Genomic DNA, 22,066 nt, shown 5'->3' on the forward strand with positions numbered 1-22,066 from the left:
GGTGGTAGCGTAGATCCAAGTTCTTGACTCATCATCTGCTTCCCAGGGTATTAGCAGAAGCTGGAATGGGGAATGGAGCCAGGACTCAAACCCAGGCACTTCCACATGGGCTGTGGATATCACAAGCAGCGTCATAACCTCTGTACCAAATGCAGATTCCAGGTTGACTTCATTTTAAAATGCTCATTACCTCCTTGAAATATCCCATCTTAGTATTTGTAGCCCTAGTTGCCGTTTATTTAGATTGCTCTCCTTTCCATTTCAGGGTCCTTTATTTTGGTAGCAACATATACTGGAAGGCTATAAATGCTTTGTTTATCTTTTTTAAAAAAACATAGAGGAAGCTTGGTGGTGGGTATGCAGCCATTTAATATTTTTATGAAAAAGAGTTGGAGTTTAGGCTCTCTCACAGAATGCAAAAATGCCCCTAACACATAGATTTTTAATTCTTATCAAAATTAAGTTTAGTCACTGAAAGAAGATTCACTATCTGAACTTTCTTCTATAGTTTTCTCACTTTCACCATCAGGCACTGGAGCATCTGGCCTCCTGAAACAGAAGAAGGGAAAAAAAATTAACGGGTTTTTCTAACTGAAGAAAGCACTTACAAACTGTAAATTAGGTTAATCTCAGAATATTGCTGCTAATAAATCTGCCAAGTCTTGTCCTTAACTGAGGGTCTCCTGCTCTACACCACAGCATGTTTCTCTCTGGCTTCTGCGCACCATGGGGATTAAGTGCTATTTCTGCAGAGGCCGTGGCGTTATTTTCTCCTGCCAGTGCGTACATAGTGTAATACCTCAGCACTTTCTGCTTCTCATTCCCATGGAGACCCAACTCTAGACAGAGATGCGATCTGTAGAGGCTGGCATTACTAGTGCTAAATCTCGGCACCCTCAAGGGCACATGGGGTTCAGAGAAGGGTAGCTAGTCACGGAAAGAAAAGGAAAGCCTTCATGTTCAGGAAAGCTGCAGAGAAAAATTTAGAAACAGAAGAAAGCTCAAGAACAGCTATTAAAAAACAGGTAATAACTGGCCGGCGCCACGGCTCAATAGGCTAATCCTCCGCCTTGCGGCGCCGGCACACCGGGTTCTAGTCCCGGTCGGGGCGCCGGATTCTGTCCTGGTTGCCCCTCTTCCAGGCCAGCTCTCTGCTGTGGCCCAGGAGTGCAGTGGAGGATGGCCCAAGTGCTTGGGCCCTGCACCCCATGGGAGACCAGGAGAAGCACCTGGCTCCTGGCTTCGGATCAGCGCGATGCACCGGCTGCAGCGTGCCGTTCGCAGCAGCCATTGGAGGGTGAACCAACGGCAAAGGAAGACCTATCTCTCTGTCTCTCTCTCTCTCTCACTGTCCACTCTGCCTGTCAAAAAATTTAAAAAATTAAAAAAAAAGAAACAGGTAATATGTACATTTTTCAGGAGAGAGGAGTGCTTGGTCAAAGAAAGTTCTTAATGTTTGTTTGTTTAATGCTTTCACTTAATGTTTTGTCTTGAGAAAACAAATATAAAAGTTCAAGTTGATAAAAATACTCTTTCAAAGTGTCCCCAGGTACAGTGGAGCCATGAGAATGGTTAAACTTCCCCTCGGCATGGATGTGCTGTTATAGATCAAAGTGAAATCTTTCTTAAAAAATATTTATCTGTTTTTTTGAAAGCCAGAGTTACAGAGAAGGAGAGACAGAGATAGAGACAGAGACAGAGAGACAGAGAGAGAGAGAGAGAGAGAGAGAGAGAGAGAGAGATGGATGAGAATGAATGGATCTTGCATCTAGTGGTTCACTTCCCAGATGGCTGAAATGGCTAGGGCTGGGACTGGCCAAAGCTAGGAGCCAGGAGCTTCATCCAGGTTCCTCACCTGGGTGGCAAGGATGCAAAGACTTGGGCCATCCTCTGCTGCTTTCCCCAGGCCATTAGCAGGGAGCTGGATTGGAGGTGGAGCAGCTTCTATGTAGGATTCTGGTATCACAGATGGTGGGTTTCACCTGCTCTGCCACAATGCCAGCCCCCAAAATGAAACTGTAACAGTGGTTTTTAAAACAGTCAACTAGATAGGCCCCAACAGTGTTTGTGCAAGTAAATCCTTTAATCAGTACAGCAGCCCTATTGCTCACTCCGTATTCGCTCTTCCCAGAAAGTAAATTAAGCAAGGAAAGTATACTTTTGGGGACACTAAGAGGAAAAGGAGGAATAATACAGCTACTATGACTTAATTATTAAAAACTACCAGACTTATTTCTCCCCCAAGCTTCTTGATTCTTATTAAAGATTTAGGACACGCAAGAAAAAAAACTTCTCTTTACCACGAACTGAAATTATTTTTACTAAAATAAAAAGTATACTCTACTGGTTTCTTTCATTTATTAAAACTAACGGCCTAAATTTTAAAATATATGTGGCATGTCACAAAATAGCAAGAAATGCTAGCATTGCTCCCTAGCTGTCAGATAAAAACTCAACTGTCTGCTGAGCAATTTCAGATTATGCCTATAAGGAAGCCACATGGATCCAGTACAATAAGGCTGTAAAGCTGAGTGTAGCATTTCCAGCTTTTGTCTGATGCTCCATCTGCCCAAAATACTAACATGGGTCCACTGTCTTCTTCCCTCTTCATAGAAGCAGCAACTCTATAAGTAACAGGCATGAATACTGCACAGATTTCCTCCCCAGGAAATTTCTCTTTGCCATATAGTTGATCTCTTACTGTCTCTACTTTGTTAAAAAAGGAAAAAATCACCAGATTTCAATACCATATCAAAATTATATTAATATGTACGACAACTCTAACAAACAAAACAATGTACATTACTCCTTAAAATAAATGCTGGCCGGTGCAGCGGCTCAATAGGCTAATCCTCCACCTAGCGGTGCCGGCACACCAGGTTCTAGTCCCGGTCGGGGCGCCGGATTCTGTCCTGGTTGCCCCTCTTCCAGGCCAGCTCTCTGCTGTGGCCCGGGAAGGCAGTGGAGGATGGCCCAAGTGCTTGGGCTCTGCACTTCATGGGAGACCAGGAGAAGCACCTGGCTCCTGCCTTTGGATCAGCGCAGTGCGCCAGCTGCGGCAGCCATTGGAGGGTGAACCAATGGCAAAGGAAGACCTTTCTCTCTGTCTCTCTCTCACTATCCACTCTGTCTGTCAAAATAAATAAATAAATAAATAAATGCTACTTAAGAAAAGCATAAGACAGCTCTCTGCTATGGCCTGGGATAGCAGTAGAAGATGGCCCAAGTCCTTGGGCCCCTGCACCCACGCGGGAGACCTGGAAGAAGCTCTTGGCTCCTGGCTTCGGATCGGCACAGTTCCAGTTGTTGCAGCCAATTGGGGAGTGAACTAACGGATGGAAGACCTCTTTCCCTCTCTCTCTCTCTCTGCCTCTCCTCTCTCTGTGTAACTCTGACTCTCAAGTAAAAAATAAATAAATCTTAAAAAAAAAAAAAAGGATAAGAGCAGCTTAGGTCTAGAGGGGAGTGAAACTTTAAAATTCATTAAGTTAGGTAAATAACCATTTATTAATACATGTGACAATGTAATACATGGTAAAGATCACAAATCCCAGTCAGACTGTCTGTGTTCCAATCCCAACCATGGTTACTTATTGGGAAACTCTGGTGAAGCTATTAACCACTCCGTTCCCAACTAACCGGTCGGGCAGTTGTAAATTATTAAGTAAACATAAAGTATATCTAGTACATAGAAAGTAGCATATAAATGTCACCTGCTGTTTCATTACTATTTTCATCATCATAATGAACCTAGGATTTGTTAGGAATTACGTGGGGAATCAGAGATAAAGAGGTGAAAAATAAGTAGCTCCTGTCCTTAACCAGCTACTATTTTAGTGGGAAAAATATAAATACAAATGAATTACTGTTATAGAGTATGATATACAAAAATAGTCAAACTACGTTTGTGTATAAAGAAAAAGTAATTATAGCAAAAATAAAACCAGTTAACAAGCTATTTTTAGAACTGTCCAATCATGGAATTGAGGTCTACTGTATCCTCAATTCAGCTGAAACTCAACTTTAATCCATTATGTTGCTATGTAGCAGAAGGTAGACAAAAAAATTACTGGCAGATAAGAAATTCTGTTAGATGTCAGGAAAATCTGCTGGACATTCTTTGTAAAAGAAAGTTGTCCTGTTTTCCAGTATTCCTTTCCTTAACACTAATAAATTCCTCCTGGTCTTAGTGCTTAAGTAGGCTAAAGTGGTTACTTTTACTTCTGGCAACCAAAAGAGTAGTTATTCCACCATCTGGGTGGACAGTATAAATGTCTTTTGAATAGATATTGCTAGGACAAATGCCAACTAAGCTGATTCTGTTCAAAGCCTGCATAGTAACTCAGGCTCAATTATATTGCTTCTGTAACCAAATCAATATGTTATACATTGCACCCTTCCTTCCACCAAGATGAAGAGTGTGATCAGTTGAATTTCCATTGTAGAAGTTTATTTCAGATGTTCAGTTTGAGAAACAGAGTATAACTTAAAAAGAGAACTACTCTGTAAAGGTTAAATATGTCTGTGGAAAATGCAATGGTGTAGCGCTAACTACAGGATTACAGATAAGCTGTGATCCGAAAGCCTGGGAAGTGGAGTATTTAGAATTTGCTATGAGTCTTCCATTAAAATATTCATAGATTACAACTAAGATTTATTGGACATTTACTGCTTGCCCAGAGCTCTGCTAAGTGCATATATCATGTATCTAAGTCTGAAGAACTTTATGAGGAGGTGATTTCTTCTATGTTTCATTTTACTAATGAGGAAACATCTACAGAGAGGTAGAAAGTGATAGGGCAGAACTGAACCCAAGGAAGTAGATCATCTCCAACATGAGCCTTATCCATCATGAATTTCATCTTTTGCGCATGGGCTGGTCTATTTACCTTAGATTCATAAAAGTACCAATTACCAGATGATAATACTAACCTTAGCTCCTGGGATATAAGTTAAGAACACAAAATAGGAAGGAGAGAAACTCTTTTCCCCCCTAGTAAGAAAATCTAGGAATTGACTGGAAGGATTTTTAAGGCATGAGTTATCTTTCTTCATTTATGAATGCAAAACTAAAACAGATTAACCTTTAAAAATTTTCCATTTTATTTTCCCCCCAAACTCTTTGAGTATGATAGTGACAAAGATATTATTTCACATATCTTCAATGGTAGTAAACTAATTTTTACAAGCTAAACAGGACTAATCCTTGGTTATATAAGAATTACAGTTATTTTCAAAACTTGTATTTTTAAAAATAAACATTCATTTAGGAGTTTCAAATTAATAATGCATTTCCTTCAGTTTTGTAGACCTCAATTCTATGACAGTCATTTTTTTTGTTTGTTTTGGAAAACTGCCAGGTTCTCTTTTCTCATATAAAATTTTCAGATTGCATACTCTTACCTTTCGAAGTTTTATATATACAACAATTAAATATCAAAGTATTTTCTGAACAATATTGTTGCTATATCAACCTCAGTTTTGCTCTTTGTGCAGTGCAGAGACACCTTGCCTATTTCTTCTAACAGTTATATGGTCTGTCTTATTACCTAAAGCTAATAAAAAGCACATGTATATTATACTTTAAAAAAGAAAACATTACAATGCTTACTGAAAGGTCTTAGATGAGTTGTAAAATGTACCTAAGATTCTAAATAAAAGTGTATTCTTCCCTTAGATGGCACATTTTCTTCTCCTTCATCATCTCATACTTTTCTCCCAAAGTGAGGCTCCTTAATGCTTATATAAACATGATTCCCAAAGTGCCAGAATTCCTCTGTTAAGGCGGTTTATTCCACTTATCATATCCTGCTAAATGTATTTGGAACTATTTTGCTATTAGTGGTGATAGGTTTCAGTGAGTCACCTCCACTCTAACCAGTGCCCCTGGTAACCAATGGCATGTACTCATGAGGTAATGGATTGGAATTCAGGCTCCAGGCTGTGGCTGGGGAGCAGCTTTTCTGTAAGACAATGTTAACTGTTACGGGAATTCTACACTAAAACTTGGCATCCCCTCACAATGGAATGTTTCTCAACATTTATAGACAATGACATACCCTCAAACTTGCTAAGTGAGATACACCAGAGTCATGGGATGCTTGGGATTTTCTCCTGATAGTCACCCATGAACATCTTACACTGAACAGTGTCTTGGAGAATAAAAAATTGGCCAGGCCAACGAGTTGAGGGGAAGAGAACTCCACGAAAAGGAAAGAAAACATTTAAAGACACCAGTAGGGAATGATATCCTGTCCACAGAGAGGCCGAGGGAGCTGCAAGCAATTTACTATGACTGTATAACATGGGCTGTTCTAGAAGAGTGGCAAAAGCTGAAGTTCGAGAATCTGAGTCTTAACAATAAAAGCATTCATGCACACTGCTAAGATGTTAGACTACATGTTACAGGAAGTAGAGAATCACAGGAAGATCTGAAGCAAGTCTAAGGTAGGAACCAAGCCACAGGCTGCAATGAATGCCTCAAAACACAGCAGGGGCCGGTGCCGTGGCTCAATAGGCTAATCCTCCGCCTGCGGCGCCGGCACACCGGGTTCTAGTCCCGGTCAGGGCGCCGGATTCTGTCCCAGTTGCTCCTCTTCCAGACCAGCTCTCTGCTGTGTCCCGGGAGTGCAGTGGAGGATGGCCCAGGTGCTTGGGCCCTGCACCCCATGGGAGACCAGGAGAAGCACCTGGCTCCTGCCTTCGGATCAGTACGGTGCACTGGCTGTAGACGCCGGCCACAGCGGCCATTGGGGGCTGAACCAACGGAAAAGGAAGACCTTTCTCTGTGTGTCTCTCTCTCTCACTGTCCACTCTGCCTGTCAAAAAAAAAAAAAAAAAAAAAAAAAGAAAGAAAGAAAGAAAAAAAAGAAAGACAGCAGGAAAACAATCGGGCTGCTATCATAATTCAGGTGAGAAATGATGAGGACCTGAACTAATTAGCAATGAGTATGGAGGCATGTGGTCAGAAATGAAAGATACTAAAAATAAGAAAATCATAGTGATTGACATAGTAGGGGTAACAGGATTGGATATCCAGGATATGTTGACTCATTAGGGTGCTGATTTTCCATTTATTACATTTTCTCTACACACAAATATCATTTTAAAGATCATATTAGCTCTGTTATTATATAAGGTATACTGTGTATTTCCAGAAGCAAAAATGAGGTCATAATATATTAATAACATATATTCCAATGACTATTAAGATGGATTGGATCCATATGCTCAATTCACATTCAATTATGTCAAAATCCATCTAATTTTAAAGCATGTGTCAGAAACAATTTCCAAAACAAATGCCAAATGTCCCAGAGATACTTTATTTCAAATTACCAAGCTATGCCATTGCACTTGAGCTGTTTGCTACTTGTATATATATTAAATATAGATATATGCTGGAAAATTTGTTCATACAAACATTAAAAATTCACAAATTTTGTATTTTGGAAGACAAAAATGAGAAAAACTTCTGTGGCATTTCACCTCTGAAATGTCCACATTTTCTTAAAGGGTTGAGAGCTAAGAAAAATTTCAAAGCACGCTGTTAGTACAGTATAATGCCTATAACACCCTAAATACGTTGGAGGGAACTAAAAATCCCAAAATGGAAATCTTCTTTTTTTTTTTTTTTTAAAGATTTAATTATTTATTTGAAAGGCAGAGTTACAGAAAAGAAGAGGCAGAGAGAGAGAGCTTCCATCCACTGGTTCACTCCTCAAATGGCCACAATGGCCTAAGCTGGGCTGCTCTGAAGTCAGAAACCAGGAGTTTCTTCTGGGTCTCCCAAGCAGGTTCAGGGGCTCAAGGACTTGGGCCATCTTCTACTGCATTACCAGGCCAAGCAGAGAGCTGGATTGGAAGTGGAACAGCAGGGACTCGAACTGGTAGTAATGCAGGGGCTGGCTTTACCCGTTACACCACATCACCAGTTCCAGAAACATTCTTTATTAAGAATCTAGATACTTGTAAAATTGAATAGTTTGGAAGAATTCATTAAGATACATTTTATCCAGGATGAACTATGTTAGCCAGGTTTGTTCCGATGGAATGAATGATTCTCAAATTTCTGAACCATAATTTTTTAGCATTTCTCAAAAAATATTTTATAAAATGTACACAAACTAGTACTTAGTTTAATAATAACCATTAATGTGCACTTAGGGTGACTTTATCCTATTTATTTCTCATTCTGGCTCCACCTAGATCATTTTAGAATAAATTTCCTACACACTAAGGATCTTTGATGGTAGGTAATAACTCTCTCTCATCCAACAACATAACACCACACAAGAAAAATGTAGCAGGAAAAGAAAGAAAGAAATAACAAAAACAACCTGTGAGAGGTACCTGGCCTAGTGGTTAAGATGCCACGTGCCATGCCCACATTCCACATGAAAATGCCTGGGTTCTAGTGCTGGCTGTTCTCCTAACTACAGCTTCCTGGTACTGTGCACCCTGAGAGCCATCAGGTAATGGCTCAAGTGGCTGGATCTCTGCCACCACTGATGTATGGGGATCCTGTACTGAGTTCCTGGCTTCTCTACCAGGCCCCATGCTCAGGCTGTTGTGGGCATTTGGGGAGTAAACCAGCAGATGAAGCTGTTGCCTCTATTTGTCTCTTAAATAAATAACTAAATAAAAATTTTTAAAAACCAACATAAAAACCTGTCATCAAATTTCAGTTCCTTTAGATATCTAGATATACTTTGATCCATTGTGGCATAGTAGGCAAAGCTACCTGTGATGCCGGCATTCCACATGGGCACTAGTTCATGTCCCACCTGCTCCACTTCCAATCCAGTTCCCTGCTAATGGCCTGGGAAAAGCAGAAGATATCCAAAGTGGTTGGGCCCCTACCACCCATGTGGGAGACCCAGTAGAAGTTCCTGGCTCCTGGCTCCAGCCTAACCCAGTATTGGCAGTTGTGGTTATCTGGGGATTGAACCAGCAGATGGAAGATATCTCATTCTCTCTCTCTCTCTGTCTCTCCCCCTCTCTCTGTAACTCTTTCAAGTAAATAAATAAATCTTTAAAAAAAATGCTCCTAAAATGTGCAAAGGCTGGTTTCGTTAGCATAGGACCCCTCCCCCCTTTTTTGTAACATAGCAGGGACTCTACAAAAATAGTTTCTTCAACCATAAAACACTATATAGGAAAAAATGCTGATAAATTTAATATCTTGACAGAAATGTCATTATATTAGAATTACTTACTCAAGAAGATCTGGATCTAGACCTTCAGATATCATTTTGTTTCTTATTGCCATCACTGGAACACCCTAAGCAAAAGACACAAGACAATAACCATTAAAAATGGCCCATTAAATGTTTCTATATAGAAACTAAAATAAGAAATTTAGATATCTCATTACTTAAAATAATTCTTAGTTTACATTACTATGCACATAGCCACTGAAGAACACATTAAGGCACATATTTTACACTGACTTAATGGAATCAGTGTTATCCAATACCACAGAAGCCCAAATTAAATTACTGAGGCTTATTCATTAGTAATTCTGAGGGTTAGAAAGCAGAGATCATATTCTCACTCTCATATCACCCAAAGGGGGAAAACAACAATGCCAAATGATCAAACACTGGCTGGAGCAACACAAAGATTATTTAACTATATGAAAAACTTTTTTCAAATAAAGATAGATTTCAGAGTCTTTAAAAAAATAATGGTTAGTTACCTTAACGTTCTTTCTTTAGACAAATCATCCAACTCTATCTGGACACCTCAGGCACAGAGGTCAAATGAATTTAAGAATTCAAAGAATTCTTTCTCCTAGGACTATATTATATATCTTCCCAACACCAACACAAACACTAAGTAATGATAATTCTAGAAGTGTATAAATAGCAAAAATACTGATAATTTGTGAATTTTAGAGATCTAGTTAAGAATATAAAAACATAAGAAAAGCGTAGGTCAATAAATACAAATTTACTTGAAAAGGAAACTGATTTGATGACTAAATAAACACTGAACGCTCATTTGGTAAAGCTCTCAGGAGTGGAGACATAATCAAATCTGCCAACTCTCCCTCTGCACACCATTCCCAAGGATAAGGAGCACTAGTGAGATGTGGTGGATTTGAAGGCCTCGATGATATCACCGGACAGGTTCTCTTCCTCACATCTCTGCGTCGCATGTGGCAGAAGAGGGAAACTGGGTCAAGTCTGCCAGCTAAAAATGCCCAGTCACCTCTCCACTGCTGTTCCACACTCTGCTCTTCAGTCTTCCCATGTCACTAGCCAGTTGGGACATTCATTTTTTAAACTTAAGATGGAGAGAGACCCCTTAGGAGCTTTCATGGTCCAGTACAATTTCTGACAGCCCTACCCTCAAGTTTCTAGGCATCCATCCACAAACGTTGCTCTGCTTTCTTCTATAATTATCCCTTACATGCTCTCTGTCTCAGGGAACCTACTGGATGGTCAGTAAATGTGGTTAGTGATAGAATTCTGAAACCACAATGCATATCTCAGTGTTTAATATTCCTGTGGCAGCACAGTGCTCCATGGCCCAGAATTAAAGACATACTCATCCCTTGTCCCCAGGAGTACACAATAGTACAATCATTAAATTTATAATACACCTGCATAATGAGCAGTACTGGATTCAGGGAAAGCCACATTCAACTTAAAGGCTCAGTGAGGTGACCTTTGATCTGAGTTGTAAAGATGAAACAGGAGTTTACTTAAAACAAAAAACAGAAAGACTTAGGAACAAACATAAATCTTTAAACAACTTATCATGCATAAGCTTATCTCAAGCCTATTTTTTTAAGAACAAGTATATAGTTGTCCAGATAATTTTCTTCCCCCAAAATGTTGATTTTTATTTTATATTTCCTAATAATATCTGAATTTAAGTCCTTGCTTAAGAGTATCCAATGTGGATGTACTCTTAGGTCTGGAATACAGTAAGACATGAGATTAAAACTAGTACTCCTTTTTAAATATATTACCCAGAACTCAGACTTGACAGAAATAGTTTAAAAAAATTTAGCTGATAAATTTATTTAATTTTGCTAATAGAGAAGGAAGCTAACTTAACAACAAGATCGGGCATTTAACTAGGTAATTAAATGCAATTCAATTATTTAGGATACTAGAAGGAAAAGAGTTTGGAACACTTCATAAAACACTCAAGTAATACGAAGAAAAAGGAAAAAGAGCAGAATTAAATCAAATTTCTTTAAAAAGACCTCTCAGTTGCTGTTAACTATGGTTTGCTGGTATAAGGTCTTTCTGCAAAGTCAGCTATGTGATATATTTATTATACTTTAGTATAATCCACAGGCCACCAATGGAAAGGTTATACAAATAAGTTACAAAGCACAAGAGCAGAAGTGAGGAGAAGTCAGACTGCAAAAGAAATGCTTCCTAAAATATAGCAAGGAAAGTGTATATAGGGTGGAGGTGCAGGAAGGTGGTAGATGAGAAGGAAAGAATGGGGAACAGTGAAGCTGGTGGAACTGGATAAATTTCCTATTCTAAAATTTCATGCAGTTCATGGAACTGGTTATCGTAGAAGAACAGAAATCTGTATTTAGAAATTTCATTATTTTATTCTTAGTTTCTTGGAACTGGTTATAACATAAGAGTACGTACTAAAAAATCAGTGAATCTGTACTAATTTCTGTATATGGATTTGCTCAAGGAAAATACACACAATTTCTACTATCTCATTCTATTAGGAACTTAATTTCACACCTTAATACAAATCTCATAAAGCTTGATAAAACATAATTTGGCCTACTTTCCAAAGGATGTGTTCCAAATGGATTTGCCATTATATTTCCAGTGATATTGCTTAGAAAACTTGTTTTCTTATAGTCTTCCTTAAAGGTCAAGTAACAGAGTCTGGTTTGTTAAACATCAAAAAGAAGTGTCCAATTTCTAATCGTCAAGAGACAAAGCTACTGGTGGTCTAAGGAGGACATGACAGACCTCAAAACTAAAGTCTATTGCACTGTGGGGTTTTTTTTGGCAAGTCGTAATGGCAGTTTGTCCAACATAAGTAATGAAGAAGAGAGGAGGCAGCCATAAGTCTGATGTTCCAAAAAATCACGTCTGTATTTGCGTCACTGGAGAAAGTGTGTAAAGAAGACACACTAATGAAATTATCATGGCCACACTAATGGTCAAATACTAGTTTCTTATATCACAGAAACCGTTTGGGGGTTGATAGGTCTGCCAATATTTATGTATGTTTGTTACTGTGTTAATGAAAACCAAACTACTAAATCCCTTTGCAAACCATGTTGAAATTTTCCTGAAGCTTTAGATTAGAAGGAGAAAAAAACCCTCTTACTTTAACAGAGATAAATGACTTTTTTAAAAAAATAACAAAAAACTTTTCTTACAAGTTTTCCCCTCAGTGTATAAATCTGAACTTCCAACAATTCAGTTATGAAAGATGAAAATTTTGAAGTGTTTTCCCCTACTTAGGGCAATAATAATAATAATAAAGATCTATGTTGACAGGTGGACAAAATTTTATTTTCAGGGAGAGGAAATGAATAGGAACTGAAGAGACTATGGGTGGAAAAAAAAAGCAGTTGGTCCTCCAATAAGACTCCTTTTACTTAAATGTTAATGTTAGTGAAACTGACTCAGTCACATATAATTTTGCCTTATGATTTTCAATAATGCTTTAATTTATTTTTTATTTTTTATTTTATTTATTTATTTTTTTTGACAGGCAGAGTGGACAGTGAGAGAGAGACAGAGAGAAAGGTCTTCCTTTGCCATTGGTTCACCCTCCAATGGCCGCCACGGCCGGCGCGCTGCAGCCGGCGCACCGCGCTGATCTGATGGCAGAAGCCAGGTGCTTCTCCTGGTCTCCCATGGGGTGCAGGGCCCAAGCACTTGGGCCATCCTCCACTGCACTCCCTGGCCACAGCAGAGAGCTGGCCTGGAAGAGGGACAACCGGGACAGAATCCGGTGCCCTGACCGGGACTAGAACCCGGTGTGCCGGTGCCGCAAGGTGGAGGATTAGCCTAGTGAGCTGCGGCGCCGGCCTCAATAATGCTCTAAAAATATATATTGTATTTTATGAAGCATATTAGCAGGGTGTTTTTTTTTTAGGATAAAAATTTCAGATAAAATGTGGTATATATTAGATAAGTGTTTACTGAACAAATCATAGCATGAAAGCACATGCTGATTTTCCTTTCTAGTAGCTTTCAGTAGATGGAACAAAATTCATTAAAAATAAATCCCTTAATCAATAAAATGACTATGGCTTTCTAAAAGAGAGGAAGCTTTATTTCTGAATTGCACAGATCTGATATCAACTTGATATTGTTGCCACCAAGAGTTGTTAATTTGAATCCAAATATTTGGGTCAGGAGGTGGCACAAAAATTTTTTTAAAAATTTATTTATTTACTTGAAAGGCAGAGTTACAGAGAGGCAGAGGTAGAGAGTAAGAAAGAGAGGTCTTCCATCCGATGGGTTAATCCCCAGATGGCTGACTCCCCAGATGGCTGCAATGGCCAGAGCTGCGCCAATCCAAAGCCAGGAGCCAGGAGCCTCCTCCAGGTTTCCCACGTGGGTGCAGGGACCCAAGAACCTGAGCCATCTTCTACTGCTTTCCCAGGCCATAGTAGAGAGCTGGGTCGGAAGTGGAACAGCCAGGACTCAAATCGGTGCCCATATGGGATGCCAGCACTGCAGGCGGAGGCTTTATCCACTAAGCCACAGAGCCGGCCCTGGCTCACAAATCTTGACTAGTAACTATACAAAGCGGTTTCTATGAAAGCAATAATAAATTATTCCCTTTTCAAGGATTATCTCAAGGTATATTTCACAATGAAGAACAGTTTTTCACTGACTGTTGTCAGATATCTTTAAAAATTATGGAATAAATTATATGAAATAAATGAACAAAAATTATACCAGCCATGGCCAGGGCCCCAGAAAGCTGGTAAGGCAATTGCTGTTAATTTAATTAAAACAAATACTTTTAGCACTTCTGTCTGCTCCTTTTAGGGATAGGATCTGAAGAAAAACATTTTAGGAAACTGTCTCTCCTTCTCACTATCTGTAACTCTACCTCTCAAATAAAATAAATCTTAAAAAAAGTAAAGGATCTAGGCCGGCACCGCGGCTCAATAGGCTAATCCTCCACCTAGCAGCGCCAGCACACCAGGTTCTAGTCCCGGTCGGGACACCGGATTCTGTCCCGGTTGTCCCTCTTCCAGGCCAGCTCTCTGCTGTGGCCAGGGAGTGCAGTGGAGGATGGCCCAAGTGCTTGGGCCCTGCACCCCATGGGAGACCAGGAGAAGCACCTGGCTCCTATCTTTGGATCAGCGCGGTGCGCTGGCTGCAGCGCGCCGGCCGTGGCGGCCATTGGAGGGTGAACCAATGGCAAAGGAAGACCTTTCTCTCTTTCTCTCTCTCTCACTATCCACTCTGCCTGTCAAAAAAAAAAAAAAAAAAAAAAAGTAAAGGATCTATTATTATGAAACAATTAAAAATATAGCTGCACAGGCTGGCGCTGTGGCTCAATAGGCTAATCCTCCGCCTGCGGCACCGGCACCCCGGGGTTCTAGTCCCGGTCGAGGCACCAGATTCTGTCACGGGTTGCTCCTCTTCCAGTCCAGCTCTCTGCTGTGGCCCAGGAGTGCAGTGGAGGATGGCCCAAGTTCTTGGGCCCTGTACCCACATGGGAGACCAGGAGAAGCACCTGACTCCTGGTTTCGGATCAGCAGGGTGCACTGGCCACAGCGCGCCACCAGAGCAGCCATTGGGGAGTGAACCAATGGAAAAGGAAGACCTTTCTCTCTTTCTCTCTCTCTCACTGTCCATTCTGCCTGTCAAAAAAAATACATATATATAGCTGCATCAATTTTCCTATGAGACTGACATCCCATCCTAATTCTTCCTCCCACAAAATACACTTGTAACATGATAAACATCAGCTATTAATGACCAACAAGAAGGGCATGGTGTTCGATGTTATTAAGGGTATGAAAGTTGCATTTTGTAGCTACTTAACTATTTATTTATAGAAGAATAATTTGGTGGTGTGAAGACTCATTTTTTTGACCCATTTTTCTACCTTCATTATAAAGCAAAACAGTACCTAAAAATGTAAAGATTTGCTTTGATGGGTAAGTTAATGCTAACTCCATTATGAATACAAATTTCATTAAAATATTTGAAATATGAATTAGAACTTTCTACATTTTATTATATACTTTTCTTGTCTACGAATAAAACCGGAATTTTTATAGCAAGTCATTTTGCTATTTTTGCTACTTAAATTAGGAATATATGAGTTTAAATGGTTTCCTATTCAGTTTTGGAAAACTGATTACTATACATGCCTATTTAAGAGGATTTAGAGAAATATCTCCAAGTACAGTAATAAAGGCTATAAAGAATGAAATTCAGGGGCGGCACTGTGGCATAAGTAGGCTAAGTCTGCCTGTGGCACTGGTATCTCATATGGGTGCTGGTTCGAGTCCTGGCTGCCCCCCTTCCAATCCAGTTCTCTGCTGTGGCCTGGGAAAAGTTGCAGAAGATGGCCCAAATGGGCCCCTGCACCTATGTGGGAGACCCAGAAGAAGCATCTGGCTTCTGGCTTCAGATCAGCCCAGCTCTGGCTGTTGCAGCTATGTGGGGTATGAACCAACAGATAGAAGACCTTTCTCTATCTCTCCCTCTCTGTCTACAACTGTACCTTTCAAATAAATAGATAAAATCTTGGGAGTTGGCGCTGTGGCATAGTGGGTTAAAGCTGCTGCTTGCAGTGCCGGCATTCCATATGGGTGCCCGTTTGAGTCCCAGCTGTTCCACTTCTGATCTCTGCTGTGGCCTGGGAAAACAGTAGAAGATGGCCCAAGTCCTAGGGCCCCTGCACCAGCATGGGAAGACCTGAAAGAAGCTCCTGGCTCCTACCTTCAGATGAGTGCAGCTCCAGCCGTTGCAGCCACCTGGGGAATGAACCATTGGAAGGAAAACCTTTCTCTCTCTGCCTCTTCTTCTCTCTCTGTGTAACTCTGCCTTTCAAGTAAATAAATAAATCTTTTAAAAAAATAGGTAAAACTTTAAAAAAATGAAATTCTTTGTAATTATAAAGATGACAGAAGCAACAATACTCATTTTGGAGTTAGCTTTCTAATAGTGGCAATGTGTTTGAACTAGTGTATTATGACTCTCTCATTCAAAGTCCTTAGGCATCTACAGTTACCCATTTAAGGACAGATGCCAGTATTAGGCATTCCATATGATTATAAGAGGACAATGAAGGGTCTTGAGTCTGGTAACAATGTATTATCAGCTCATGGTCCAAATAACTAAATAAAATAAAAACTGTTTGAGAACTTGAGCTAGGGGAAAAAAATGTAGGATTCCATACTGTATTATGAAAAACACATCAGTAAATTGTACTTAGGTATGGAAATTCTAAAAAAATTACAATATGAATAGAAATGATGTAGATATCCTCAAACAGAAGAACAAATAATTTTCATTTTTCCTCAACAGAATTCAGTATTTTGAAATCTATTTTATCTCCTTTTAAACTATACAGTTAGGGCTGGTGCTGTGGCGTAGGGAGTAGAGCTGCTTCCTGCAGTGTCAGCATCCCATATGGGCGCCAGTTCGAGACCCGGCTGCTCCACTTCCGATCCAGCTCTGCTGTGGCCTGGGAAAGCAGTGGAAGATGGCCCAAGTCCTTGGGTCCCTGCACCCACGTGGGAGACCCAGAAGAAGTTCCTAGCTCCTGGCTTTGGATCGGCGCAGCTCCGGCCATTGAGGCCAACTGGAGAGTAAATCAGCAGATGGAAGACCTCTCTTTCTCTCTCTCTGCCTTTGTCTTCTCTCTGTATAACTCTGCCTTTCAAGTAAATAAATAAATCTTTAAAATAAATAAACCATACAGTTAGCAACAGCATTTTCTCCAAAAAATACTCTTTACCAAAAACTTAATTTATAAATGAAATACATCACTACATCTCACACTGCTATCAGCCAATCAAAACAATCTATCCTCAAGTTCATGGTCTCCCATCCAAGTACTAACCAGGCCCGACCCTACTTAGCTTCTGCGATCAGATGAGATCGGGTACATTCAGGGTGGTATGACTGTAAAGCTCATGGTTTCTAACCCCTAAGGCACTTCTCTCCCTCCTGGGATGAGCCTACTTCCTTACTGTTGCTAATTTGCTCTTCTACTCCTTAATTTTTCTCTCACTGATTAACCACAATCTTAGACAAGTGCATATATAGTTAAGGTGAGGATCATATTTCCAAAAAGAGCAAATCTAAGTTATCAATATAATTCCTATGACCATTAGTTGCTACTCATCAATCTGAAAATCCTTTATGTGAGATCTTATTTCTGGCAAAGGTGGGTAATGGGAAAGAAGAAAGAATGTCACTGAGAAATCAAAGCTAGATAGCTACAAAATTATGGATGGATCAGAGCAAAAGAATTTTGGCACACATTTCACCAAGCCTAAGAATGGTCAATGGTGTATCTTTAAGAGCTTCCATATAGACTGTTTTTTTTTTTGGGGGGGGGGCACATTTTCTAAAGTTAACAAGCTGTTAAATGAATTGGAATGTGAGATAAAAAATCAAAATGTAAAATATTCTCTTGCTAATGCCCTTTGCTTTCTACCAGCATATATGTATATCATTTGAAGGATATTCTGTGAAATTTAAAGTTATTATAAGCCAGGGCAGGCATTGTGGCAAAGTGAGTAAAGGTGCCATCAGCAAGGGTGGCACCCTATATAGGCTCCGGTTCATGTACTGGCTGTTCCACTTCCAATCTAGCTCCCAGGTTATGTGCCTGGGAAGGTAGTGGGAGATGGCTCAAGTACTTGGGTGGGAAACCAGGGTGAAGCTCCTGGCTTCGGTCTGGTCCTGCAAGGCAGTTGTAGCCATTTGGGGAGTAAACCAGCAGATGGAAGATCTCTCTGTTTCTCCCTCTCTATCTATAATTCTGCCTTTCTAATTAAAAACAAAAACAAAACAACTATTGTAAACTAATCCTCTATAAATGCCCTCTCACGTTTCTCAGGCATGGAAAGCCAAGACACTGTGGAAAAAAACACAAAAAAAAACAAAAAACTAAATGAAAGATCTCTGCGAGTGAGATCCCAGTGGAAAGAACGGGCCATCAAAGAAGGAGGTACCTTTCTCTGAAGGGAGGAGAGAACTTTTTGATTATGACTTTGTCTAAATAAGGTCAGAGTTCGTTAACTCAAGAGGCTTCCATAGCCTTAGCAGCTCATGACAGGAGCCTCAGGTGATTACTGATGTCATAAATAAGAGTGTCAATTGTTAAATCAACAACAGGAGTCACTGTGCACTTGCTCCCCATGTAGGATCTCTGACCTTAATGCATTGTACTATGAGAATTAACAGTAAAACTAGTCTTCAAACAGTACTTTATACTTTGTGTGTCTGTGTGGGTGCAAACTGTTAAAATTTCAGTATAAACCAAGTTGATCTTCTGTATATAAAGATAATTGAAAATGAATCTTGATGAAGAATGGGATGGGAGAGGGAGTGGGAGACGGGATGGTTGCAGGTGGGAGGGAGGTTATGGGGGAAAAGCCACTATAATCCAAAAGTTGTACTTTCAAAATTTAGATTTATTAACTAAAAGTTTAAAAAAATAAAAAATAAATAAAATGCCAAAAAAATAAATAAATGCCTTCTCACATGCTTGCCTGCTTGTGCTTTTTCTTTTGTGAGCAAATGAGAACAGAATTTGGTGTGATCATGAATTTAAAGTAGATGAAATAAATTTCATTAGTACTTAGCAAAAACACAATATGGAGAATAAGTTCCTGAATAAATACATTCTCTTCAAACATTTTTTTTTTTACTTAAGAAAAACTGATATGAGGCCAGTGTGTGGTACAGTGGGTTAAGCTGCTGCCTGTGACACCAGCATCATATATGGATGCCAGTTCCAATCCCAGCTGCTGCTTTTTTTTTTTTTTTTTTTGACAGGCAGAGTGGACAGTGAGAGAGAGAGAGAGAGAGAGAGAGACAGACAGACAGAGAGAAAAGTCCTCCTTTTGCCGTTGGTTCACCCTCCAATGGCCGCCACGGCCAGTGCGCTGCAGCCAGCGCACCACACCGATCTGAAGGCAGGAGCCAGGTGCTTCTCCTGGTCTCCCATGGGGTGCAGGACCCAAGCACTTGGGCCAGCCTCCACTGCACTCCCAGGCCACAGCAGAGAGCTGGCCTGGAAGAGGGGCAACCGGGACAGAATCCCGTGTCCCGACTGGGACTAGAACCTGGTGTGCCAGCGCTGCAAGGCGGTGGATTAGCCTAGTGAGCCGCGGCGCCGGCTGCTTCATTTCTGAACCAGCTCCCTACCTGCTAATACTAACCGATAGAATAAATAAAGGGGAGAGTGATCCAACATGGGAAGCGAGATACTCAGCAGACTCATAGAGTGGCGGATCTCCTAAACAGCACTCTGGCCTCAGAATCAGCCCTAAAGGCATTCCGAACTGGCTGAAAAGCCCATGAGAGTATTTCAGGCATGGAAAGCCAAGACACTCTGGCAAAAAAAAAAACAAAACAAACAAAAAAAAAAACAAACAAACAAAAAAAAAACAAACAACCACCTAAATGAAAGATCTCTGTGAGTGAGATCCCAGTGGAAAGAACAGGTCTTCAAAGAAGGAGGTACCTGTCTCTGAAGGGAGGAGAGAACCTCCACTTTGACTATGACCTTGTCTAAACAAGATAAGAGTCGGAGAACTCAAGGGGCTTCCATAGCCTTGGAAACTCATGACTGGTGCATAGGGAGATTACTGATGCCATAAACAGGAGTGTCAATTTGTAAAGTCAACAACAGGAGTCACTGTGCACATACTCCTCATGTAGGATCTCTGTCCTTAATGTGCTGTACATTGAGACTTAATGCTATAACGAATACTCAAACAGTATATTTCACTTTGTGTTTCTATGGGGGTGCAAACTGTTGAAATCTTTACTTAATGTATACTAAACTGATCCTCTGTAAAAAAAAAAAAAGAAGAAATTATCAATTCCCAACTTGACTCTCACTGGGATTAAACATGACAATAGGTCTGATCTGATTTCATCATCATTTAAAAAATCATCTATTATTTTTCACTTTATGTTTGTGTGGGAGCAAACTGTTGAAATCTTTACTTAATGTATGCTAAACTGATCTTCTGTATATAAAGAGAATCGAAAATGAATCTTGATGTGAATAGAAGGGGAGAGGGAGTGGGAAAGGGGAGGGATGCGGGTGGGAGGGACGTTATGGGGGGGAAGCCATTGTAATCCATAAGCTGTACTTTGGAAATTTATATTCATTAAATAAAAGTTAAAAAAAAAAAAAGATGGCCCAAGTGGCTGGGCCCCTGCCACCCACATGAGAGACCTGGATGCAGTTCTAGGCTCCTGGCTTGGGTCTGGCCCAGCCCTGGTTGTTGTGGTCATTTGGGGAGTGAAGCAGTAGATAGAAGAGCTTTCTTCTCACTTTCCCTCCCTCTTTGTAATTCTGCCTTTCAAATAAATAAATCTTAAAAAAAAAAAACAAACGATTTGACAAATTTAGCACCTTAAATTTATTCTCATCAGTAATTTTTAAAACATTGTTTTGCCTCTCAGTTGTCTTACATTTCATTTACTTTCACTTTAAAATTTAATTGAAATAATTTTTTATTTTCTGATATATTATAGAAAAAACAAAGGACTCAAGTGAACGAGAGTCAAATATCTTTCTTCCACACTGCAATGGAGATGGGTATCTGTGGAGTATACCAGCCAGTTGACATGGACTATTCTTCAAATATGATTTTTTTTTTGACAGGCAGAGTGGACAGTGAGAGAGAGAGACAGAGAAAAGGTCTTCCTTTGCCGTTGGTTCACCCTCCAATGGCCGCCGCGGCCGGCGCGCTGCAGCCATTGCACCGCGCTGATCTGATGGCAGGAGCCAGGTGTTTATCCTGGTCTCCCATGGGGTGCAGGGCCCAAGCACTTGGGCCATCCTCCACTGCACTCCCTGGCCACAGCAGAGAGCTGGCCTGGAAGAAGGACAACCGGGACAGAATCCGGTGTCCCGACCGGGACTAGAACCTGGTGTGCTGGCGCTGCTAGGTGGAGGATTAGCCTAGTGAGCGGTGGTGCCAACCAAATATGATTTTTAAAAAATATTTATTTATTTGAGAGACGGAGAGAAGAGGGGAGAGGAGAGGGAGGGGAGGGGAGAGGATGCAAAGGGAGGGGAGGGGAAAGAAGTTCCTACTTGATGGTTCACTTCCCCAGGGCCTGCAGCATCCAGGACTGGGCAGCTCTGAAGCTAGAAAGCCAGGAACTCCATCCGGTTCTCCCAAGGTCTCCAATGTGGGTGACGGCCCAATTACCTTGAGCCATCATCTTTGCCTCCCAGGGTCTGCATTAGCAGGAGGCTGAAGTCAGAAGCCAGAACTGGGTACCAAACCCAGGTACTCAGTGTCTTAATCTCTAGGCTAAACATCTGCTTCTCAAATATTTTGAAGCTCACAGTTCAAAATACATTTTTTCCATAGGCTATAAACACCAAAAGATAAGAAGTTATGGTAAACAAATAGTTCTTGGAAACAAATTATTCACAAATCAACATTTCCATGCAACTGAACATCACCTAAGAAAAGAAAGTTACAATAAGAAATTATGTTGTATTAGTATTACAATATTTTCAGCTGTATGATTATGGAAAAAATCATATCAATGAAAAACAGATAAGAACCAAGGGAGGCACATATATCACCAAATAGATAATGAAAACCATATAATTTTGTAGATACCTCCCCCATTACGTGGCAAATACTTCCTGCCATCTTTAATCTTTATCCACATCAGGAACAGCAAGAAACTTAAAACCTGAACTTAGCAATATTGTTGTTTACTGCTAACAAACCTTTAAAGAAAAATCTAAAAAACAAAGAAGAAACAAAAGGGCAAATACAGAACCTAAAGGCAATGTTGCTGAACATTAAATTCATACACAGTATGAGTGGTTCTGGGCTTCCTAACTTTCAAGGCAACATGGG

At 40.3% G+C, this 22,066-nt stretch overlaps 1 protein-coding gene across 3 annotated transcripts in view; it reads right to left on the reverse strand.

Moving 5' to 3' along the window:
* Positions 1-349: 349 nt before the first annotated feature.
* Positions 350-22,066, reverse strand: part of WASHC3 (WASH complex subunit 3) — a 40,425-nt gene continuing 18,708 nt past the window's right edge. For all 3 annotated transcript variants that reach the window (XM_089308885.1, XM_008256980.5, XM_002711226.6), the window contains 2 exons: positions 9,219-9,283; positions 350-549 (listed from right to left, as the gene is read on the reverse strand). In XM_089308885.1, coding sequence (XP_089165011.1) covers positions 465-549; positions 9,219-9,283 — 150 coding nt within the window. In that variant the 3' untranslated portion in view covers positions 350-464. The remainder of the gene's footprint in view (positions 550-9,218; positions 9,284-22,066) is intronic.

Source organism: Oryctolagus cuniculus, chromosome 11, assembly GCF_051225735.1.
Source record: "Oryctolagus cuniculus isolate XC-2025 breed Fujian yellow rabbit chromosome 11, ASM5122573v1, whole genome shotgun sequence".
NCBI classification, from domain to species: Eukaryota; Metazoa; Chordata; class Mammalia; order Lagomorpha; family Leporidae; genus Oryctolagus; species Oryctolagus cuniculus.